This window comes from Borostomias antarcticus (assembly GCF_949987555.1).
Source record: "Borostomias antarcticus genome assembly, chromosome: 4".
Taxonomy (NCBI): Eukaryota; Metazoa; Chordata; class Actinopteri; order Stomiiformes; family Stomiidae; genus Borostomias; species Borostomias antarcticus.
Window position 1 is genome coordinate 19,557,064 of NC_140237.1, and position 24,844 is coordinate 19,581,907.

At 43.6% G+C, this 24,844-nt stretch overlaps 2 protein-coding genes across 2 annotated transcripts; both read right to left on the reverse strand.

Moving 5' to 3' along the window:
- Window positions 1-2,128: 2,128 nt before the first annotated feature.
- irf8 (interferon regulatory factor 8) lies at window positions 2,129-6,902 on the reverse strand (the record flags this gene model as incomplete). Its single annotated transcript, XM_084436798.1, has 8 exons — window positions 2,129-2,558; window positions 2,934-3,046; window positions 3,387-3,782; window positions 4,075-4,122; window positions 4,801-4,906; window positions 5,211-5,302; window positions 5,703-5,886; window positions 6,729-6,902. The coding sequence occupies 8 exons, from the start codon at window positions 6,900-6,902 to the stop codon at window positions 2,412-2,414; spliced, it is 1,260 nt and encodes a 419-aa protein (XP_084292924.1). The 3' UTR covers window positions 2,129-2,411.
- Window positions 6,903-9,647: 2,745 nt separating this feature from the next.
- Window positions 9,648-24,626, reverse strand: dusp22a (dual specificity phosphatase 22a). Its single transcript, XM_084436625.1, has 7 exons — window positions 24,349-24,626; window positions 23,302-23,335; window positions 22,384-22,466; window positions 21,477-21,526; window positions 18,148-18,222; window positions 16,954-17,125; window positions 9,648-10,619 (listed from the first exon to the last, which is right to left on the reverse strand). The coding sequence occupies exons 1-7, from the start codon at window positions 24,367-24,369 to the stop codon at window positions 10,422-10,424; spliced, it is 633 nt and encodes a 210-aa protein (XP_084292751.1). The 5' UTR covers window positions 24,370-24,626; the 3' UTR covers window positions 9,648-10,421.
- Window positions 24,627-24,844: the final 218 nt, after the last annotated feature.

Genomic DNA, 24,844 nt, shown 5'->3' on the forward strand with positions numbered 1-24,844 from the left:
TAGTTAATGGAGTAGACAGTGAAAAATTCACCAAGAGGTGGATCAGGATCTGCTTCAATTAGGTCCTCAGAATTTTAACAATCAGAAGTGAGCCTAACACTATGTCCTAACTGCTTGCGATGAAACAAAACTTACAAAAGGTTTAGAATCCTTGGTGTAATGTAATAGTCTGTTGTAAATAAATCATGTTTAGAATTTAAAGCATGCCCCGAGTTAATGGGTACCTCAGAGCATGAAGGTGTCAATCCCCTCCTCTCCCAACTTTCCTGTCCTTTTCTACTACCGCTGTGCCAATAAAGCATAAATGTGTTTCTGAGCTAATATCTTCATTATCCTTCTTAGGGGCTACGCGGAAAAACCCAGTCACAAGGGGAACCACTGAGGAGGCACTGCAGCAGGAGGCTACCAAGTACCTGAAGGGGGCGTCAGACAGGGAGAATGGCTGGAGGCAGCGCAAGAGGCTAGCAGAATCACTCCTAACCCCACAGCAACTCAAAATACTGAACTGCTTAGGGCCCATTCATAGTCAACGCAAGCTACGCTAGCGCGAGCTACGCAAACTACGCAAAGTGACGTTGATGCATCCTTGCGTAGAAACGTGTGTCATGACAAAAATTGTAACTTTACGCGAGCGCAAGTGCTATTTACACAGGAACCGATAGGGACACTGACGAAAGGCAGCGACCCCCGCAAGCTCCAAAATACTTGCGTAGATCCGCGTTCACAGACGCGTCAGTGTAGCTTGCGTTGACTATGAACCAGGCCTTAGGAGCACCTGGTTACATGGCCCCAGACACTGGGCTGACTGTGAGGTAAAACAAGTCTGCAAGGTTTTTTTTAGTTTTTTTAAAGGAAATTTACAGTCTGTTTTGCAGATGAATTAACTGTCAAACTGATTGCAGAAACTGGGTGACCAATTAAGTGACCAATTACAAGTCCCATTGATATACTGTACTAGACTTGTACTTACTGTTATGTTTCTCTGTGTATGCAACTCTGTGTTTTGTTTTCTGCTCCTCCTGTTCTCAGTCCCACTCCCAGATTCCTTAGTGGATCCAATGAATATAATTCAAAGCATTTTAATAAATATGAGCATTGTGATTTGTCATTTGTGTTTGTCACTGGATGTTATAGAAGTTATGTTAACATGTGGTTACCTGGTGGTGTCATTATTGAATTAATGTGCAGTAATTGAGCATTTTAAATACTCCTGTTTTGAAATAATACCTACAGTATAGGTGTCTCAGGTATTACCCATTATATATTAGGCTATACTTTGCATGTATTTACCAGGTAAATGTTTAGTAATTGGGGGACTATGAAAGGAAGGGTTACCCAAAAAATGTTCAGAGTAAGTTAATTTAGCAATAGAAATCCATAAGCCTAGGGCCAATGGGCCTAGGATATAGACAATAAACTACCAGTGGAATGGTGTTGGAGCAATAGCGGGAGCATTTTGGATTACTAGCGGACTGCTGTCCCTGACGCTAATAATCCACCAGAAGCCCGCTTGCCATTCGATGTGCAAATGTCCAGGAACCCGCCAGCGGATTCGGCCGGAGGTCGATTTACTATGTACCTTGGGAAGAGCTGTTTCCCAGAGCCTCCTTAGCCAAGGTATACCTTAGCCTAAGAAGGCTCTGGGAAACGATGCGCCACCTAGAGGGAAAGCTTATGACGTATCTTACGATGAACGTTGCGCTACGATGGCTCTGGGAAACGGGGCCCAGAACCGTCTCTCTCTATGACGCTGATTAAAACGTACTTAAGTGGCATTAAGTAGTATTAAAAGGCTGTTTCATTGTAATGCGGAGGTGTGAAACAAGCGCATTAATTTGTCAAAACTGTGACGAGGCTTTAGCTGTGCATTTGTCGAGAAATAATGCACACCCCTCCAGCCAATCATAATCGAGTATTCACCCAGGCCATGGTATAATGACAGAGAATGCACTGAATTGAGATTCACAAACACAGCTTGGAGGCAAAGACTTGAAAAGCAGGATATTTATTTTACCCATTAATAAAATTACAAAACGGCAGTGAGAACAATTTACAAAGAGTAAAAACTGATGCACAGATAGTAAAACCTATCTACTTACACCAGAGGAACTACCATCCAAACAGTCATGTTGCCATCATAATCTCTTGTACAAAAATAATTCAGCATTTACAGTACAAAATAGAAAAATATTAAAAGACTGTTCTATCAAAAAAATTGACATCTGATGCACTATAATGAATAATCCATTTATTTTGCTTTGAAGTAATACTAATTATAGTAGTAATACTATAATGGACATTTACATGACTCAAATATTCACAATTGTCTTTTCGTAACTCCCTTTACCATTCCTTACATCAACTAGAATGGTGGTCTTACAGTATACTACTGTATTAGAGCTTACATGCAACTACCTCATTCCTCTGCCCATCTGTCTGTCTGTCTGGGGGCTGCTGAAGCCGCACAGGTCCTGGTAGATGCGGTTCATCTGGTCGCTGGCCAGCTCGTCACATATATCCAGGCTTTGGCTGCTATATTGGCAGCTCAGAGCAGTGATCTGACCAGAGAAAGAGAGGGCTGATTAGCACAGTGTGAGTTTTTGCAGAGATGTGACGTGAGGGGGTTTTACGGTTGGAAAGTCATGACGCTGAAATACAATGTAACAATGTGGTTGTGACGTCATGATGTAGTTACTTAAAATGCAACAGTTTCTTAAATATCGGCGGACAATGTGTGAGACATCTTGCCATTCGTTTGTAGGCTAAAGGTGCAAATGTGCAGTGAATCACACACACCCCTCACACACACACACAAAATGTTCTTTCTGTGCACTGGATGTCTTTCCATTGAACACTGATTGTTTTTGTTTGTTTAGGATTACTGCTTATACTGTAAGTAGAAATGCTTACTGTGATGGAGAAGGCTGTCTCACCTGGACGATGATGAGCTTGTTCTTGGTGTTGAGGTCATGCAGCTCCTCCCCAAAGCAGAGGGTGACTGTGGGATCGGGGGCAGGGAAATGACCCTCCTGGTACATCTGGAGAGCTGGGGGAGCGACAGCAGAGGTGAAAGGTCAACCTCACTGTACCACACTACTGGGGAAATGCATGGTCACATCGCATTGTGTCAAGTTTAAAAGGACAGCTTAACACCAAACGGGCTCACAACACTGAAGGTGTTTCATTACCACAGTACAGTACAGTACATTACATTACAGTCATTTAGCAGACACTTTTATCCAGTACAGTATGTGCAGTGTGAATCATGCGTCAGTTTCCAATGACTTCAACACTTATGAAGCTTTAAGATAAATCAGAACATGATAATTCCCCCCTCAGAGGACACAGCCTCTCAAGGGCCACTGAGACACTGAGCCGTTTCTAACCTTCGTGGAAACTTTTGGTGTCGAAGATCTTCACCACCTCGTCCCTCTCCAGTTTGCAGGGCCCGGCGCCATACTGCTGACCCGGCGCCCCCAGCCCGCTCCAGAACACCCGGCTCTGGCACAGCCGCTTGATGAAGATGCCGTCGCGGTCAGCCCGGACCAGGACCCCCCTCTCCAGGTGGCCCAGGAGCTTGCGCGTCACGAGGCGCAGGCGCTCGTGGTCGATGAGCTCGGCGGAGGGGAAGCGCACGTTCTGCATGCCGGCCGGCCCGTAGAGGGCGCCATGGGCCTGGGGAGGCGGGCCGGGCGTGATGCGACAGCCCTCCGGGTGAGAGGTCACCACGGTGTGCATCAGCCTCCCGGAGTAGTAGAAACTGATCACCATCTGCGAGAAGGCTGGGGACGGGGTGAGAGTCAATTCAATTCAAATCAAACTTTATTTGTATAGCGCATCTCATACGCAGAGGCAACGCAGTGCACTTTACAGAGAGCAATGGGAGGGTGGGCATAGGTCCCACCCCTACATATTCCAGAGGGAAGCAAAAAAAACAGTTTCACCCGGGGGCCAGATAAGTGAGCTGTAAAAATTCTTCCATGACCTCTCTCAACGAGACGATCAAGGAAGAGAGAGGAGCTCTCTCGGGCCGAATGTACGGTTCTGTCGTTCGCTTGATGCGAGTTTAAGTACCTGCATTGAAGGAAGCCATTGGCGAAGGGTCTTGATGCGCAGGGAAAGCTGCGGAAGAGACAGGGGGAGTGGATGAGTGAACACAGCACGCGCCGACACACACACACACACACACACTAAATGCTGTGATCTTGAGTGACCACAGACAAACCTCTGACTCGTCAGGCATGTCAACATTTGTCATCTCATCAAAAAATTAGTCTTCTAACACAATAAGCCTGACCAAGAAGAAATCTACTCAGTCAGCAATGTGCAAGAGGATATTAGCCAATCCTTCCCCCTTCAGAAAAAAAGGTTTGTTTTAGCAGCCGTAGCTGCAGGGTCGTGCCACAGAATTTTGCATTGCTGTGTGCAATTTTAGATTTAAACTCTCGCGAAGCACAAACTTGTCTCATCAGATGATCGACATGCTAAATGAATGCCCACAGTCAGACAGCGTGCAGTAAATTAGGGAAAATAGACGAGGAACGTGTGACACATACTGTACACACACTGACACACACACACACACGCAGGCATACACACAAACATACACACACACACACACGCATGCATACATAAAAACACAAAAATGCACACTTTCTCTCTCACACACATACACACACTCTCTCTCTCTCTCTCACACACACACACACACACATAAACACGCATACATGCGCGCGCGCACACACACTCGGATGACACAAAGAGAGGGGAAATGAGTGTGAGTGGACTAAGCTGTCTTACCATTGAGGCTCCCCTGGGACCAGTACTCTGGACTTGGCTGCATCCTACAGCTCTCCTCCTGAGGAGAGTGGCTCCTCTTGATAATGGTCATGTAATCATCGGAGGACTGCATACACACACATATGGAGAACCAGAGAAGAACGAAATCAGTCTCATAGCATTCCAACAGCGGTGTCCACAAGAGACAACAGACGGAGTTGAAGACGATACACAGAGAGATGATATATGGTCCATATTGACCAGTGGACAAGGACAAAGACGGACGAGCAGAAATTGTGAGGAGAGATATAGAGATATTTAATGGAGGAGGGTTGGGAATGGAGAGAGCTAAAGAGAGAAAAAAAGAGATTCAGGAGAAAAAGAGATTCAGGAGAAAAAGAGATTCAGGAGAAAGAAGGTATAAGCCTCACCTCTTTGATGAGTTCCTCCAGGTCTGTTGGGCTGCAGTCCATGTCCGCAATATCGCCACAGCCAGCTGTCATGGCTGCCCCTGTAATTTTACCTGCTGGGCAAGACACGGCCATCAGAAAACAGCTGGAATACCGGAGCCATTCATAAAGAACAACACTAAGGATATTGATAGGACGTTGGTATGAGCCATCGGTGCTGCAAGACTGCATGGTGTCACCCTTTCTTATGCTTTAATGCCCGTCTGCATCTCACTAGCTTACAGTGGCATCATGTAGTATATTGAAACAGGAGAAAATAATATTATTGAACCATAACTAAATGGAAACACACTAGTCATCTGTTGCAAGAATATCTTCATTGTTGTCCTTCCAAAAACAAGACCAAGTTGCGCGTGAGTTCTCCGACGGTCGTACGTAAAGGATAATAAACAGTGAGTTGGGTGGTGATCTGAAAATAACACACAACTTGGACCCGTGGATGTGTACACTTACTCTTCTGCTCTTCCTCTGGGACGATGCGGTACACCTTGTAGGGCTCGGAGATGTCCAGCTGAGACCGGTCGGCCACCTCCTCAAAGTCTGGACTCTTGTTGAGGGCACAGCGCAGACGGGTCTTCCATGTGGCGGGCTCAGCCTTTTCACCCTCCTTAAACTTGCCTTTAAACACAGCCCAGGCCTAGGAAGAGACAACACACACTCACAATATAACACATACACACTGCCAGACAATGTTGATGACTTCTGAAATTGTGTAATGATATGTAATTGCACTAACATATATAGGAAATGTCACCTCTCAAGAAGTACTAACAGTATTCTCCCTCGCACCTATTGCATTTTTAGTTTGCTACTCTTGCACTTCGCCTTTAGCACAAGATTATGCTCTTAGTCACTTGTGTAGAAAGAACTCTATGTTTATTAACTCTATGTGAGTTTCTATGTTAAATGCAATTATTGTAAGTCGCTTTTGATAAAAGTGTCTGCTAAATGACTAGAATGGAGAATTGTTTACATATAAAATAATAATAAATCAAATCAGAGCTTTGAGCATCTGGAAAGGCACTATGTTACTGCAGTGTAACCTGTAATTAACATATAATTATTATTATTATTATTATTATTATTATAATGACAATAATCATCATTATCATCATCATAAGCATACTAATAATAATATTTGGTATTGTTGTTATTCATATTTTTATTGCTATTATTAGACTACTATTATTATTATTACTAGAATACTATTATTGTCTATTAAATAACACTCCCTAAATGAAATCCTAGGCTATACTATAAACTATAAAATATGTTGTTTTATATTGCATATTTGATATTGTTGTACAAAATATGTTTTTATGTGCTTTTAAAAAGGTTGTGTAAATCTGATGTACGTATATCCATCAACAAAAAATAATTCCCACTGGTTCTATTGGCCTCTTTGCGCTCGCGTACTAGCCGTGCGTAAAGGCCATTTGGCGATCCTATCCATTCATGGCACCGATTGATCTAACCTACCTTGAAAATAGATGCGTCTATCTCCTGGTTGTAATCCTGTTTTCCAGCGTGTTTCCAGGGGATTCGGAACATGATGTGACTCTCATCCTCCCACAAGAGACCGGGGTAATTACCACTGTGGAGCTGTTCAACCAGCCACTGCTTCAGCCTCCGGCCGCCCAGGCTCATCGACATCTGCACACATAAAAGTAATTCAGGCTCCACTGTATTATGTCTATCAAGTTAAAAACATGGCTGTAGATAAAGCAAAATGTTATTACAAAATGTAGGCATCAAATCTCTTTCTAGCAGTTTGTGCTAGTCTGCGCAAAAAACAAATAATCAAAATAAAGAGAGAGAGCACCCATGCTGTATACCTTTGATGATTGAATTTTTAGGTCCGTCAGGTCTTCACCTGTAGAAGCTTAATATCGACACCAAATATGATGCCTGCGTGTCTCGTCTGTAAAACAATCTCAACTCATGAACAGTCCATCATCCACCAGATAATGAATGGAGCGCTGGAATCTAACTGTAAGACGATTGGTTGACTCACATCCAATCGGTGTACATAGATTTTTTCCAACCCGGAAATTGTTTTCTTCTAAGCTTTGGCATTTACAAGAAATCGTCTGACAGTAGTAGTCTATAGGCGGGTCTAGTTTATGCAATTTACGTCGACTCGTGTTGAATAATCCCGGACAGCAAACGGGGACTTCTTACAACGTCATGGAATCACATTTCCACCTGAGGAGCCCAACAGCGGCTATCAAGAAAAGTGCCAGACCGAATGCACTCAATAAGATTAAAGGAGTAGTAAAGGGAAAATGCATGTTTAGCCCTGTTTTAAGGTTACTTATGATCATATACAATGGTTCAAATCAAAACGTTGACAAAACTAGCACTTTTGAGAAAGTCTGATAATTGCTCTACCACCGTTTTGGTCTAGACCTGGTCCAGGGCGATATCCTACGTATAACGCCCTGTTACTCTCAATGCAATTTGCCTATGAAAGCGCTTCATCTGCCCAGTCGTCCGACTCTACAGACAAAACCGTTTCGTTACTCACCAAAGTAAACACATCGTTGGAAAGATGAAAGCCTTTTCTCCTAAAGCGCTACAGTTTGTAGTCCCCCACCTTTCAAATAAAGGGCAAATTTGTACACTTAAATGTTTTATATCCACAGCGCATCGACTGTCTTCTTCTACCGGCGAATCGGCGCTCTCCGCTTTGTTTAGGCTACTCACTGCTGCCGCCCATGTCGGGGATGATGCATTACATCTTAAATGGTGTTGAGAGACTTTAAGATCCTACGTATCTTACGATGTGTTTACTTTGGTGAGTAACGAAACGGTTTTGTCTGTAGAGTCGGACGACCGGGCAGATGAAGCGCTTTCATAGGCAAATTGCATTGAGAGTAACAGGGCGTTATACGTAGGATATCGCCCTGGACCAGGTCTACGTTTTGGTCATACAATGGATGTGGGTGGGCACTGTGAAATATAATTAAAAAACATGGTCAACTCTCAATTTCAATTTAGTAGAGGAGGTAAGGGACAAAAAATGGGTGTTTACTGCAAGTCATGACACAAATGTGTGCTTTGCTGTGGAAGTACCTTAGGGTCATAGGAATAAATGTATCCAAAGAGACAAGTCAGATCACCCTTTGTATCTGAGATATACATGTTTTTTCAAAATGTCCGCCGACAATACACCAACGCCCATATCTTTCTTTCTAGCTATAATGACAAAGTTGGTGTGTAACTGTACATTATTAAGGTCAAGGAATCCAACTAAACAGGTATCAAGTCTAAAAATTCAACATTTCTCTACATGCCATGATGATAGGTAGTACATTTAGCAATTTTACATGATCATAAGTAACCTTAAAACAGGGCTAAACATGCATTTTCCCTTTACTACTCCTTTAACAGTTCATCAATTTCAAGTAGGATAGACTACAGCTCTTGACTGGAACACAATTAGTATATTGCTGTATTTTGGTATAGTGGGCTACTAGCCTACAGCCTTCCCTTATCATTCCCAAATATGTCTATTGTATGGTATCCTAGTCAGTTTCTGGTGAAAGTCATCGTTTTTACTACTTTCTCTGCTGCAGTTCCTGTTCGAGTACAGGGCAGGTCGCCTAGCCGTCCACTTCCTCTGTCTGACTGAAGCCATTCAGACTTTCATCTGGACACCCAGTCTGGTTTACTGACCTTTGCTCTCTGTTGTCATTTATCTTAGGGATACACACTTGGCTGTAATAGCCTACATCAGTCTGTCTCAGTCAGAATTATAGCCTACACAGCCTACTTGACTCGTAGACCGGTCAGAATGAATAACACCATCCTGTGAAGAAGGGCTGAGATTTATAGTTTGAAGGACATGTGAGATAGGCTACTATGGAGTGATGAATATGCATACTCTCCCATACATATACTGCATTTGAAATGGGGGTAATCGCTTCTTTGTTTTGATGACAGGGCAAGGTAGAGAGGGTTTTTCCACAGTTTGATGAGGGTGATTGTTTATGAAGAAGGGCAGATTACACATCATGGCTGCTCTTCTTCAGTGTTGTGCGATGAGATGGACCAAAATGGAACCTTTAGAAACTCTGAAAAGTGGATGTGGTGGACGTGAAGTCACATGTCCGGGTTGGCTTTGAGGATTTGAGCCAGTGTTGTGGTTTTGTGCTCACCTGGGAGTGTTAGGGTGAGCACGGCCACGGAAAGGAGTCTGTTTAGGCGAAACTGGTTTCTGTTACTCTATCTTCAGATCACAGAACTTACTGCAAACATGTCCGTGCCAGCCTGGAATCTCTCTCTTTCCCTCTCTCTGTCTCTCTCTCTCTCTCTCTCATAGCCTACATTGGGCCTATACACATACAGATCTTTAGCTTCATAAATAGTTTTTATTAGCAGATATATTTTGGGCGATGAAATTATAAATTTCTGTATTAAAAAGGTAGATCAATACACCATGATACAACATTGCTTTTCCAATGGCATAAAATTGAAGCTTATACAATTATTGGTTAAAGAATAAGGATTCAACTCAAAACATCACAGAATTTGCCGGTACATTAAGTAAGACCCTATTTGTCTTTGGACAGGTACAAATCATTCATTTGACTAAGCTGAAAACCTTTAAATTTAAAGCTTTTATGCCATGTAGATACATTTGGTTCAGCTTTGCTTAGAAAAACAGAGCTACATTTGCTCATGCCAATATGATATGATATAACTTGAATAAACAATGTTGTTAATAACAATCATCTTTCTGTTGTGTCTGTTGGATAAACAGGTTGAGTAGGGGGTACAGGTACATACACCGGTAGAGCCTCATCTTTGATCTTGTTGGGGTATGGCTGTGTTAAGATGGTCTGAGTAAGGCTTTGGTGAGTATCAGTGCTCAAGGTGCTGTGTTCAGGTGTGTTCAGTGGTGTTGTTGGACAACACGAGAGGTAGTGCAGTAGTGAGTCTTTTACCCAATTCCAAAACAGCCCCCTAACCCCTACACCTATGCACTTGACTAGAATCAAGGGAACAGGATTATTTTGACCCCCTGAGTCCAGTTTGTAACTCCTGACCAGAAAGCCCACAAATCTCTTCCTCTAAGATCTATGAAAGCGCCTCATTGGTGGGGGCTAGGGGGGTCACACTGTCCCCTGGCCCCTGAGCTGGAGAGTGGTTGGATCAGGGACCCCAGGCTCAGCTGTTGCCCCCGGAGCCGTATGCGTTGTAGGGCAGGGGGTAGACGCTGGTGGCCTGGTTCATCCACTCCGGGCCCTGGCCTCTCCGCTGGTGCTCCTGCTGCTGCTGCTCGGTGTACTGTCTCAGCAGGGCCGCCACCTGCTCCTGGTCCTGGAACGAGCTGCGGGGGAAACTGGACCGCAACCACACCCGGTACTGGGGCGGACACACAGAGAGAGAGAGAGGGTCACATACTTCAGTTCATCCTCTGTTGTGCACCATTGTCATAGAAGCCGTAAGGATGGACAGTGTGTGTGTGTGTGTGTGTGTGTATGAGAGAGAGAGAGTGTGTGAGTGAGTGATCAGCATACTCTTTCTATGTCTCTTAGTCTTTCTTATAGGGTTAGTTACGGGCTTCCTGTGAGACCATCCTGATCTTGCGAGCTCACATCCTGTTTCTCACACAGATCGGTCCAGCCAGGCTCAACATACATCTGTTTGTGCCAATCAGAGTCCTGTGAGGCAGCCACAGGCTTGGTTTAGGTGCAGCAAGAAGCGATATATAGTTTGTTGATCTGATTAGTTGAAGTTAGCCCATGGAAGATGATAGACAGATGGTTCATCCAAGCCACCTGCCAAGTTTCTTGGAAAGGGCCTGCCCTTTTCCAAACAGTTTCCAAAGGAGAGTTCCCAGACAGTTCTGTGTAACAAACCATCCGGTGCGTCAGGTTAGGGGCATAGGGGTACAATTATTACTGGAATTTGTCCTTGCTGGAGGGGGCTAGGAACTACCTGGCAGGGAGCCCAGTCTGGGGGCCCACACAGAGACAGGGGGGCGGGGCAGGAAGAGAGGAGGGAGGGGCCGGCCAGGAATGACGGCCCTACAAGGAAACTGCCCCCGGTCTGGTTACGCACCAGACATTCCTTCTCACACAGTGCAGTAGCTAGTAGTTCAGGGATTCCCCTAGCACATGATTGGCTACAGGACAAGCTAAAGCATGTGCGTGAAAAGAACCAATCGGGGGTCAGGTTGTCACCAGTCCTTATTATATATATAGACAAATATTATGATCCATATCCTACTCCTTATGACTCTGTTCATGGCCTTCCTCCAGAATAAAGCTTTCATACACCGATGGCAAATAGCAATATCTTCAACAGTAAAGTTTCCAGCAATACTCTTTTGGATTGGATTTGGAAATACAACATTGATATAATATTAAAAATATGAAAACAGTATTTACTTATTTTGAAGGTGTAATAATCACTAAAGTAATGTTTGTAAAATAGAAATTGGCATGGCATCACTGAAATTTCTAATGTTATTTGAGTTGCTTTCCACTCTATTCTAGTATTTTTTGCATTTCTTGGACAGTATTTTTTGTTTTCTTTTTTAATGGAACACATTTTAATCAAGCATATTCAACCCTACATGTATCAAATCTATTCATTCTTTCAGTCTTTTCCTTGACTATGTATCTCAGATCTGGTTATTGTGTAATTATAAGCATAGTTGTAACATGACCCTGCTGCCTCTTACTCCACCTCAACTTCTGTCTTCCAGTAAAGCTCCATCAAAAGAAAAGAAAACATTTAAAAAAAGAAATTCCTTTTTTTTTTTTTGCAATACTGCGAAATAGGATGAACTGAAAATATCTCAAAGTAAACCCAATGCATGTTCCTGAAAATTATCTCTAGCATTAGGTGTTTCAGTAATGGCACGTACACTAATACAAGGTCATTAACAGTAGGCTAATACAATCATTACCATACAAAACAACTGACTGGGTCCAGTATAAAACACCAATAAATCATTCATGTCTGTCAAATTAAAGATACGCATATTGCAAACATTAACAATAATGTTGAAACGGACGACAGTTTGTTACAAGCAACTGTTGTCCACCCAATGCATGTTTGCCTGACCAGTAGATTCCTGCCCAACACATGAAACATGAAGTCAGAATATACTAGTAGTCATAGAAGGAGAGTTTCAGTGCTTTTGCGTCAGATTCACACACCAGGCTGAGAGAGCGGTCTGTGTGTTTCTCATCAGATTCACACACCAGGCTGAGAGAGCGGTCTGTGTGTTTCTCATCAGATTCACACACCAGGCAGAGAGAGCGGTCTGTGTGTTTCTCATCAGATTCACACACCAGGCAGAGAGAGCGGTCTGTGTGTTTCTCATCAGATTCACACACCAGGCTGAGAGAGCGGTCTGTGTGTTTCTCATCAGATTCACACACCAGGCAAAGAGAGCGGTCTGTGTGTTTCTCATCAGATTCACACACCAGGCAGAGAGAGCGGTCTGTGTGTTTCTCATCAGATTCACACACCAGGCAGAGAGAACCGTCTGTGTGTTTCTCATCAGATTCACACACCAGGCAGAGAGAGCGGTCTGTGTGTTTCTCATCAGATTCACACACCAGGCAGAGAGAGCGGTCTGTGTGTTTCTCATCAGATTCACACACCAGGCAGAGAGAACCGTCTGTGTGTTTCTCATCAGATTCACACACACCAGGCAGAGAGAGCGGTCTGTGTGTTTTTCATCAGATTCACACACCAGGCAGAGAGAACCGTCTGTGTGTTTCTCATGCTGACAGCAGGTTGGCAAGTGACCTTGGCTGACCAGTACATACATGCAGCATTACAGCAGACCACATGCCTGGGGATGGGTGGTGGGCATTACCATGACTGGTGGGCTCATTCCACCTATTCAGTATTTGACCAAACATTCATACTTAGATGCTATAATACATTGTTGAATTTCCATAGACCGGGTGTTTCACAGAACATTCAGACATGGAACTGAGATGGAGTTGAAGTCAGGTAGAGCACTGACTAAGGACTTGGACCTGGAACCAGAAGGTCACTGGTTACAGTCCCAAGCTGGATAATTAATTGATGCTACTGGTGGGACTACTGGCTTCAGATGTCAGCTTCAGTCCTACCCGTGTGCCCTTGAGCAAGGCACCAAATTCCTAACCAACTCATCTGTCTAGGGGCACAGATGAACAGAAGAGCAGGATCCCACATAACAAATGACAAAGTTGCACGGTATTGGAGCAGGGAGGAAGGTAATTTGTGTTCGGTGATCTAACCCCAGGTGACAAACTCAAATCCTAGCATTTCATCTAAATGTTAAACTGTAGTTCTCCTCAACACAGCGGCTGCTGGGTAGACTGGCTCTCTCAGGGGATGCAGTTATCTAGTAATTCATGCCTGTTGCGGCTGTGAGAAAATCAAGACACAATAAATCACATTTCCTCTTTGGTCCTGGAAATCAGAGCCTAGCAGCCAAACAAAGAGAGTATAACAATCTTTATTCCTTCTTTGTTTCTGTGCCAAGACGTGTTGCAATGTAACTGCTGACAGTAATGATGAGCATGTGATGAGCAGTACCAGGCTAATGCAATGCAATTACAGCAACCCCCTCCAGTTCCCCTTCTGTGGACTGAGGAGTTACCCCCCCCCCCCCCCCCAACACCCCCCCCCCCATCCCCCCCACCCCACCCCCGCTCTGGATGCTGCCACCATACCACCACACACCTGACCGTCAAATGTACTGCACACTACACACCGCACTCACATATCACGCCACACACACTACATACCTGTTCACACATTCATATACACATTACACATTGCACTCACTGTGTATATACACTGACCGCGCTACATTTGTATATATATATTTTTTTTTTATTGTTATTTTTTAAATCTTATTAGCACTCAAATTTAGTACTGGTCTTTGTACTGTCCTGTCTTTGCACTGTCCCACACCCTGTCCAATGTTGTCTCCATGTTATGCACCATGCCTGGAACAAATTCCTAGTATGTTGAAAAACTACAATGGCAATAAAATGAAGTGTGATTCTGATCTCTGTAAAGGCTAACTTCTCCTCCTCCTTCTCAGCTACTCCTTCGATCCACAAAATGTGTGTGTGTGTGTGTGCGTGCATGTGTGTGTGCACGCGTGTGTGTGTATCACACGTCTTGAGAAATAGCCGGAGCCAATGACAGGCTTATCCTAAACCTCCATCCTGTGAGTCAGACTAGGTGGTATGTATATGAAGAACAACAGGAAAGCCATTTTCTCACTTTCTCTAACATCAAATGTGTGAATATGCAAAGGGATATTCACTATTATATGAATAGAGTGCAAATACACATTTCAATAAATGCTCGTTGACTCACACACACACACAAACACACACACACACACAATCAGCATGAAGCAAAAGTGGTACTGTAGGTATACAACAACACCACACACACAAACACAAACACACACATACAATCAGCATGAAGCAAAAGTGATAGGTACTGTACACACAGTGGCGATTTTACATTAGGGGCAGGTGGGGCAGTGCCCCACCAGGTGGCGCTGTTGTGCAAGATGCATCTTAGCCTACAACTGTGTTTCGGAAAAATCTATTTTATAATTAATACAAAATAGTGATTCAGTGGTGAAAATGAAAATAGCATGTATAAATATAATAAACCTGACTGACACTATGTATAGTGCTGTTTTGCAGTAATTCCCTTTGTATGAGTGTGTCACAGACTGCTCTGACTCGGCAGAGGGGCACCGAAGCGTTCTCCCCTACTGTTGCTATAGCGACAATGTGAGCGTGGTCGGGAGTAATGTGAAAAAATATCACGCAGATTTTATTGGGTGGAGGGGCAGAAAAGTCTCTTCCCCTACGAAATCTACCTGGCAACAGGTTTAGCCAGGGAATAATAAAACAACGTTGATCAAAGTTGAACTACTGGGTCATTGTCGATGTCGATCTACGTTAGCTAATGCTGCTAGCTAAAGTTTTGTAGAAATTAAAAGTGTTTTCAGGTGCAACAATGAATAGTGTAGATTATTTGTTGAATGTGCGGTTTAGTACATTGAAACTTGAAGAGAAACTGGAAATAAAATGTTTAGGGCCACACGACCAGAAGAATTGGTGCTGCTCCAGGCTGGAGATAAGGTAACCCGTACCTTCAAACAGGAATGGTTTGAGAAAAAGAAGTGGCTAACTGCTAGCACCTCGAAAAGTGCGCTGTTCTGTTTCCCTTTTATTCTTTTTGGTGGAGACTCTGTTTGGGCATCGTCTGGATTCAAAGACATTAAACATCTGTCAGAAAGAACAGCGAAGCATGAAAGCTCTGCGTCCCATCTGAACTGTGCCATGAAGCTGGGTTTACTGGGGCAGCTCAACGTCCAGGCACAACTAGATGATGCGTTTCGCCGTTTCATCGCGGAGCACAACAAACAGACCGAGGAGAATCGGTATGTTCTGGGGAGGCTGATCACTTGTATTAAACTCTGTGGGAAGTGCGAAATGGGTTTGCGTGGTCACGACGAGTCAGCGAACTCACTGAACCCAGGCATTTTTCAGTGCATTTTTGAGACGATGTGTGAGGGGGACTAATGTGGACAGTGCGCCTTCACTGTAGTAGACTATTTGGCTGTGATATAAGTGGAGTACTAATAGGTTATGCGTAGTGCCCAGGTCTGATGGGTGCACACTTGTCACTTGTTGCTTTCAGAACCCTGGACCGGGCATGCGCTCTCTTATGGGTCTGCTTAGCCTACTCTGCGTGTGTTAATGTGCCGTTAACTTTGTGTGTTGTAGCCTCTGCTCTGATGTAGGCTACCTACCGTAGACTAATTGGCTACCTTTAGTTCTTGTGATGGTGACATAATATAAAACTGCCCCTCCAGAAATGCCATGCTAAAATCGCCACTGTGTACACAACACAAATGTTCAAGACCACAGTATCTATGGTACTAGAACTTCTCCCATCAACAGCAGTGTGAAGGCTGATAACCAGCCAGTCAGGAAAAAGGCCTAGATCTCAGACAGCATGAATATGGCTGGGAAAGATGCCAAATATCAGATAACGTATCCAGGAAATACTAATTGTTTATTGTTGTTACTTCTACTTACAATAAATTATGACGACAGGTTAAAAACCTAACTGCTAAAGTGAAACTAACCAAATCAAAACATTTGTTTGGCAGGATACCAGGGTGTTACAGTAAATACATCTGGATCTGCAAGTCAATACACGAGTAGGCGTTCGCTCTCTAGAGGGCGCTAAGATCAGTGGGTGTTTTTCCTGTGAACGGACATTATACTTGGCAAGGCCAATTATTCTATTATATTGCGAAATAATCTTGTGTTGGAGAGAAATATCGTGTGTTTTTCAAACTCTCTCAATCATTTTAAACACAGACTGAGAATCTATCTAATGAACCAAACGTAATTTAATTAAACCAACCTGATGATTGTGTCCCTCTGCTAAACTTGCTCACACACAGCACACACACCTTTTAATCTCTTTTTCTTTATTCGGTTTTATTATTTATTATTTATTTTAGTCATTTAGTGTACAAATGACTATGTACCAATGATTTATTGAGGTTGATCAATTTTATAAGCCCTTTGGGGTTTTCTAGATGTTCACCTGCACAATCTATTTATTTTCTGTTGTCGTTGTACTCTGTTATACAAAAGTGCAAATAAATACACATGTGTGTGTGTGTGTGTACCTCTGAGACCTGGGTCATCTGGTATTCTTGCAGCTGATTCTGGAAGCCGTAGTTTGGGCCCACGAAGGAGCGGACCGCCTTGACGGCGGATAGACAGTCCTCCCAGCCGTGGTCAGTGACAGTCATCAGGTAGGCCACCACCATGGTGGTGCTGCGAGACACACCTGCCAGACTACAGCAGAGGACAGGGTCAACACCACCTCAACACCACCTAACCCCTAACCCTAACCCTTACATGCCTGCCAGACTACAGCAGAGGACAGGGTCAACACCACCTAACCCCTAACCCTAACCCTTACATGCCTGCCAGGCTACAGCAGAGGACAGGGTCAACACCACCTCAACACCACCTAACCCCTAACCCTAACCCTTACATGCCTGCCAGGCTACAGCAGAGGACAGGGTCAACACCACCTCAACCTTACACACCCAGAAGTGTTACTACTTTAGTTCGATTCACTGATGTCAGGGGCTGTGGATGTGTGTGTGTGTGAGAGAGAGAATGTGTGTGTGTGTGTGTGTGTGTGTGTGTGTGTGTGTGTGTCACAATGAGCTACCATGTGCGGTCAGCATAGTGGTCAGGTATGGTTTATTTATATACAGCATGTAAGGGATAATACACACTTATCCCGCTTATACCATGGCCACTTGCCAAAGACAAAAATAATGTGCCGTTTACTTACATTTTCTACATTAAAATATAAAGAAATGTGTTATTTATGCTCTGCTTACTGCTGACTTTCATTATAGTCCCTCAGTGCTAACTCACATTGCTATAGAATTACAAATTGAATATCATATTTCCAGGAGAAACAGTGATGACATCCAATAGTTAAAATGGGGTTTGAACCATAAGTGAAATGGAAAGGGTCCGTTACCTTTTCTTTCAGCAATGTCTTCCACCCCTGGATATGACCTAGCAACCCAAACAATGAGCCTAGCAACCCAAACTAGCTAATCCCATAGACTACAGTACCTTTACCAGTTACTTTTACCAGTACAGTACTACAGAGTCTGGTAATGATGAGTTTGTAATCCCGATTCATTTGTGATTTGTGAAAACTGTGATGAGGCTCTAGCCGTGCATTTGTCAAGAAATAATACACACCCCTCCAGCCAATCAGAATCGAGTATTCACCCACGCCACGGTATAAAACACGGTATATAAGGCGGAGTTACAGGTGCTGCACCCACCAGTGCACCAGACAAGCCCCTCCACTCAGGCGACACTCGTGGATGAAGCTGATGCACTCTTTGAAATGCTGTGACCTGCAGACACAAAACAGCCACAATGACACATAAACAACAGATAGATAGATGATAGATAGATAGATAGATAGATAGATAGATAGATAGATAGATAGATGGATAGATGGATAGATGGATAGATGGATAGATGGATAGATAGATAGATAGATAGATAGATAGATAGATAGATAAATAGAATTTAATGGTATAAAGAAATATGGTACAAAGAAATCCCCAGGTTAGGGTAAATGTACAGGAACTGCTGTTCTGCTGGGTGCAGATTTCCTTGTCATAGGTGAGCCGAGAGGTAAAAAATAGATTTGGAGCTCGACTAGACGGGATCTGAGAAAGAACGGTAGGAAGTGAAACTCCCAGCCTGAAGCCCTCTGGCTCCTGGTCACTTTCATCTGTAGCGTGTCTGGATTCTGGATGAGCGGTCTGTCTGCAACCTCAGACTCAGATACGGACTACGTAGGTGTCAGTGCCCAGACGCTGAGAAGTCCCAGGTCGGCAAGGGGAGGAGGAGAGGAGGAGAGAGGAGGAGTGACCAGCTTGTTCTTAGGAAGAGAGAGAGGGGGTGCTGGCTGGGGTGTCTACAGTAGCTTCTCTCTGCCATGACTGACTGACTGACAGACAGACAGAGAGACAGACAGATTGACAGACAGAGATACACACAGACACAGAAAGACGGACACGGATACACACACACAGACACAAACAGACAGCCAGATATATACATAGACATACACTCAGACAGACAGATACACACACACAGATACAGACAGACAGAGATACACACAGACAGACAGACAGCCAGAGATACAGACAGACAGAGACACACACAGACACAGGCAGACAGACAGACAGACAGACAGACAGACAGACAGACAGACAGACAGACATACACACAGACACACAGACAGACAGACAGACAGAGATACACACAGACAGACAGACAGACAGACAGACAGACAGACAGACAGACAGACACAGACAGACAGACAGACAGACAGACAGACAGACAGACAGACAGACAGACAGACAGACAGACAGACAGACCGGCAGGCATACCACTTTCTCCCGAGACAGAAACTGAAGCAGTCTACCAGGCTGTGACTCAGCCAGTCAGACAGTGTAAAGTCGACCTGCTGCACGTATCACTACCACCAATACACACAGGCAATCACTTTGATGTTACTGTACCATGGCAGAGGTACTGTATCTTGGCACAACACTGGATGCTGGTGTGTGACTCTATCAAGCCAATCCAAACAGCATTAGGAAACACTGCTGGTGGGTTGCTCAACACAGCGGCCATATGGTTGGTTATCTTTGAAAGCTGGTTACTCAATCAGCCCAACAGACTGTGGCAAAAATAGACGGATTTCTTTTCTTCCTGGGATCCAAACTCTGACAGAAAGATGCACTCAGCACTTCTGTCTGTCTCTCTGGCCCAGAGGTTTCCGGTTATCTTAAATGTGCAAAAAGTCATGTGGTTATTTGCAGATTGAACAGGCTGATGGTAAGAAAAAACAACATCGAAATAAAAAACACAATAGCTAAATAAATATAGTTTAATATAACATATATTCTTATCTATTAATTTTTCTCTGCAACGAACTAAAATAGTTTTGTTCCAGTTCCAGTAATGTCCAGTTAGATAAGGGTCAGGTGATTAACATAGGCCCCAGTCTTGGCCCCGAAGGGCCCTAGCCGTGACAATCTCTGGTCTGGTCTGGGGACGTGATGAAACCTACAACCTACAGCCTACCGACAGTTAGCCTGAACTCCTCAGCCCTGGGATTGTGACAGAGTAGAGTGGGTTCAGAACAGGACTGAGGAGGCTGAGGCCAACAGCCGGATGTCACAGCGCTGCTTCCTTCCTGCGCTGCCTGGAGGGAAGGCCGCTTGATTGCGACAGGGAGGCTGGAGCCCCGAGAACCAGCCTCATAGCAACGCCATCCTCCATCAGAGAGGGCGGTGCCCTCCTTAACCTCTGTGTGACACCCGCTCTCTACATCCCTAAGTTATTCCCGCATGGGTGCCTTCTCCTAATCTATCATCGACATTATGACTGACCTGTATGCAGAGAACGCTATAATGCGATTAATGAAAAAACATGTTATGACCATGGCTAGTGCGGTTTGTGAATGGTTTAAGTAAATGACCAAACGGTTTAAATAAATGACTCAAGGGTCAGGCTGCAAAGGGGCATGTGAAGGATAGGTGACTCATGGGTGTTTCCACAAACAGTATGTTTCCCAAATAACACTGACATACACACATGCACACACGCACGCACGCACACATACACACACACACATGCACACGCACGCACACACAAATACATACATACACACACACACACACACAGACACACGCACACATACACACACACACACACACACACACACACACATACATAGTAAATGGCCAAGGATATGCTAGACACCGAACACTGGGTCTGCTTAACTAATGATAGGCAGTAACATTTCACTGTGACTGTACACCGTACATTACATGTGACAAATAAAAGGACTCTTGGATCTTGAAACTTGATATCTATGATAATTAATGATACTATGATAACTAACCTTTTATGACCAGCAAAATTGTCTTCTGTTAGAGGCGGTATAGACAACAGGGAGCAACAAGCTTTCCAAAGTCACAGTCCAAGGACACATCAGGTATTGGTATCATGGCCTGCATAATAAACTATTTACAAGCCATGTGTCAATAGTTTTCCAATTGTGTTACTGATATGTTATAATTAACGTATTTTGTAGTATCAGAGAGTGATTTAAGAAAAGCATCATTGTGTGTCAGAGCTCAAATTCAAACTATCTATGTGTGACAGTCTCTCTGCACACTGTTGACCCAACAGAGCCAGGCCAGGCAAAACACGGTTGACCCAACAGAGCCAGGCCAGGCAAAACACTGTTGACCCAACAGAGCCAGGCCAGACAAAACACTGTAAATCTGCATCTCTCCAGTAACAAAACTGGACTAAAGAGACTTCAAAGTTTACCAACAATGTATGTGTGTGTGTCCAGGTTCTATGTTCACTGTGAAAGACTGTTTGAACGACACACACACACACACACACACACACACAATGACTAATATGCTTTTCCTGCTTTCATGTCACACCCTGGAACCTGAAGATTAACGTTTGGACACCAGTATGTGAGTCATGACCAGTCCCCAAGGAGAGCGCTGGTGTGTGTGTGTATGTGTGTGTGTGTGTGTGTGTGTGTGTGTGTGTTTGTACTCACAGGTTCTGGCTGGATGCGTCAGCTGCATGGATACACAGGTAGGTCATGTTCTGTGGGGGGTGAGCAGAGATAAGTGCATAACTAATAAAGTAGTGCAGAAATATACTGTACAAGTGTCTGACCTGGACTCACAGCACAAGCCCAAGTCACATTACCTGCATATGCACGTAGAATTTACCATCACAGCGAATTCACACAACTAAGTGCAGTACATCAAATGGTAAAAACAAATATAATAATAATAATTATTATTATTATTATTATTATTATTATTATCAATCATCATATATTTGGTAAACGTATTACTACATTGATGAATAAGGCAAGCTACTTTCTATACTTGCTTTAAAGATATACTGCTATAAAGATATACTGATTCATTAGATGTGTTAGTGCTATCATGGTGGATCTAGTGTTCAATTTACTTTGAGGAACACTTCTCAGCCAGTGTAAGTATGCCTCTTCAACTGTGGGACATCACTACCTCCTGGTGGCTCCAAGGCTACATTACACACTCAATTGTTACCCTGCAATGAGCACAATCAAGAACATGACTGACAAGTCTTTCTTTGGAATTTGGGAAATAAACACATCTTCACTTTCTTGGCCTGTGCATATTTAGTCTGGCTCTGTCATATGATGTCGCACACACCATATACAAACACTCACATACACTGACTGCACTACACTTTGTATAGTTTAAAAAAATAAAATAATAATCTTATCTTATTTTGCACTAGCGTTTTGTACTGTTGCACTTTGCACTGTCCTGTCTCGTCCCTGCAACCTGTCCAATGTTGTCTCCATGTTATGCACCATGCCCGAAAGCAAATACCTAGTATGTTGAAAAACTACAATGGCAATCAAACAAATTCTGATTCTCTATGGCTGCATGTCTGACACTCACCTCCAGGACGGGCTTAGCATTGTTGTAGACGGACAGGATGTGGGTGATGCCATTCTGGGACAGACTCTCTCTGTTTTCTGAGTCTGGGGAGAGAGGGGGATTGAGGTTCAATGACACCCACAGCAGTGACCAAATAATAGCCTACAGTAAACACGTAAAGCATGTCAAGGGACATGAATGATGACGTTGATAGAGAAGACAGATGTCATGTCATATCTGTGTGAATGTTTAGCCAAGGCATGCATCATTTAGCCCTGTGTGATACGTCTCCCTCTCAACCACGTGTTCCTCTGCTGGCTTGACGTCTGACACACTCTAATTTTAGCCACTCTGATGATGACCTCACAAGATGGTCCAAGCAGCGCTCGGAGACTGGAAATAGGTCAACATGACGGGGGGCATTGCTCGTAGACTAAACTGATGTTTCCAGGCATGGCCTGGACATCCTGCATCTTATAAGCCTTAATAATGTAGTTATTTTCTTTATGTGACAGTTCATTCAAAACATCAATTATTCTATCCTCATTTCCTCAGACAATGTATGGGTAAACTGTAGAATTGGATGTGTTATTTTAAGGAAGGAGAAACAAATAAACTGCCATTACAAGATATCGCTTCTACTGACAAAATAACTGAACATGACGAGAGGCAGTGCTGAGCCATATAGGTCATTGGTAATCAATATCAAAATATCTGCCTCAGACATGTAGAAAGCCTTGGTCCCCCTCCCACACCTTATGAACTGCTATGGTACTCCTTGGGAGGAAATCTTGGCTTTGCTGGAAATAATTAAAATGACTCAACACATTCACAAAAATGAAACTACTATACTTAATTAAGTACTTCCTGGAAGGAAGGCTCAGCTGCAAATAAAACAATTCAACACATTCACAAAGCGAAAGATGATGTTCCTCACACCTCGTATGTTCCCCAGGTAGAGCCCGTCAACCACCTGTGAGGAGACAGATAGAGACATGTCTCAGTCAGATACGTCCATCACAAACACCGCTCCTCCAACACTGGCTATAGGACCTCAGTGCTGTACATACTTAAGAAGCAAGGGATTAAAGTGGCCATTGGGTCCAGACAGAACAGGAACCCATCCAATTACTGCTAATTAAAGCCATATAAGGTCTGCCGTAGGCCTTTCAGGATCTGGGTGATAGGTACTGACCCAACTCTGATGTTGGCATAAGTCATAAACAAGAAAGATTGACAGTACAGGAATGACTGATTCATTATTCATCAACATTTATCTGTATGCATTTCAATTAGGAATTTTGGAATCATGACCTGTGGCAAAATAAATAAGTAAAATAATAAATACAGTCCAATCACCTCACAGTGTTGGACTCTGTGTCGGTGCTTCAGTAATGTACCGTGTTCAGTAAGATATAGGCTAAACAGTAGACTCCTACCTTAACAGGAAGTAAGGGGCCTGGCTACTTCATGTAGCCTAGTTCAAATGCATTTGGGGCCTGGGGTCGAGATCCTGCAATTTATTTATTTTTTGCTAATAAAAAATTTAAAATAACTATTGCAAAATCATGTTTATGAACCAGCTATAATCTAATCATTTGTTGTCCTTCAGTGTATCCAAGCCTCTTTGGATTGGCTATCATCATACCAGCTGGGCTGTCCCCCTTCTTTTTTTTTTTTTGATTCCCAACAAAACAGCACAAAACCGCTAAACATTACACTAAGTAAACATTGGACTAGATATACAAGTTGACACAGCAAAGACAGCTTCGATGGTCAGAACGTTGCATATAATATATTAAAACCATTAAAATTCCCATGAGCAGACGTTGTCCTCCATACGTCCAGGCTACAGTCACCTACCTCTTCCCGGTTTTGCCCGCCCCACTTCCATGGGGAGACGCTCCTTCGCTACAAGACAACACAAAAAACAATACATGGTCTAAACTAAAGAGATACACATTATATTATTGGCTGCACACTTACCTTGTTCATTCCATTTCCCATGACTTTAGAAGACAACGATTATTAATGTATCAGAATGCTAGATGTAGTTGTATTTCCCAATTCTAAAAACTAATCAGAGCAGGAACGAACGGAGTTAAAGAGGAACCAAACAATTGACCTTTCGCAAAAACCCCCAAACTCTGAAAAGTTAGGCTATACGAGCCACGACGGCACTAAACTTTGGACTGTTGTTATCCAGCCATAGCCTATCTTATGCTTTGTGTTGTCCTAGCTCCTGCTTCAGTCACCCCCTTCCGGATTCCATTTCTGAGAAGGATTGCAGACCACTCAACGCAGCTGGATTCGTGACATCAGAACTAGGATTAATTCGCGAGATGAATATTCCACACTGGAATATGCAGCATCGTAGCCTACCTACATAATCCCAGGATGGGCCACGTTTATTGTTTAATGCATACGTCTACGGCCTCTGAACTCTCCCAAATCAGGGTTTCCCATGCGATTATATTTCCTC

Excerpts from the sequence above, each read along its gene's own strand:
- dusp22a (XM_084436625.1), bottom strand. The coding sequence starts at position 24,369 with ATGGGAAATGGAATGAACAAG. Across the intron at positions 21,527-22,383 it reads ATGCTAAGCCCGTCCTGGAG|AACATGACCTACCTGTGTAT; the intron begins GTGAGTGTCAGA and ends CACCCCCCACAG. Across the intron at positions 10,620-16,953 it reads AGATGACCCAGGTCTCAGAG|TACCGGGTGTGGTTGCGGTC; the intron begins GTACACACACAC and ends TGTCCGCCCCAG.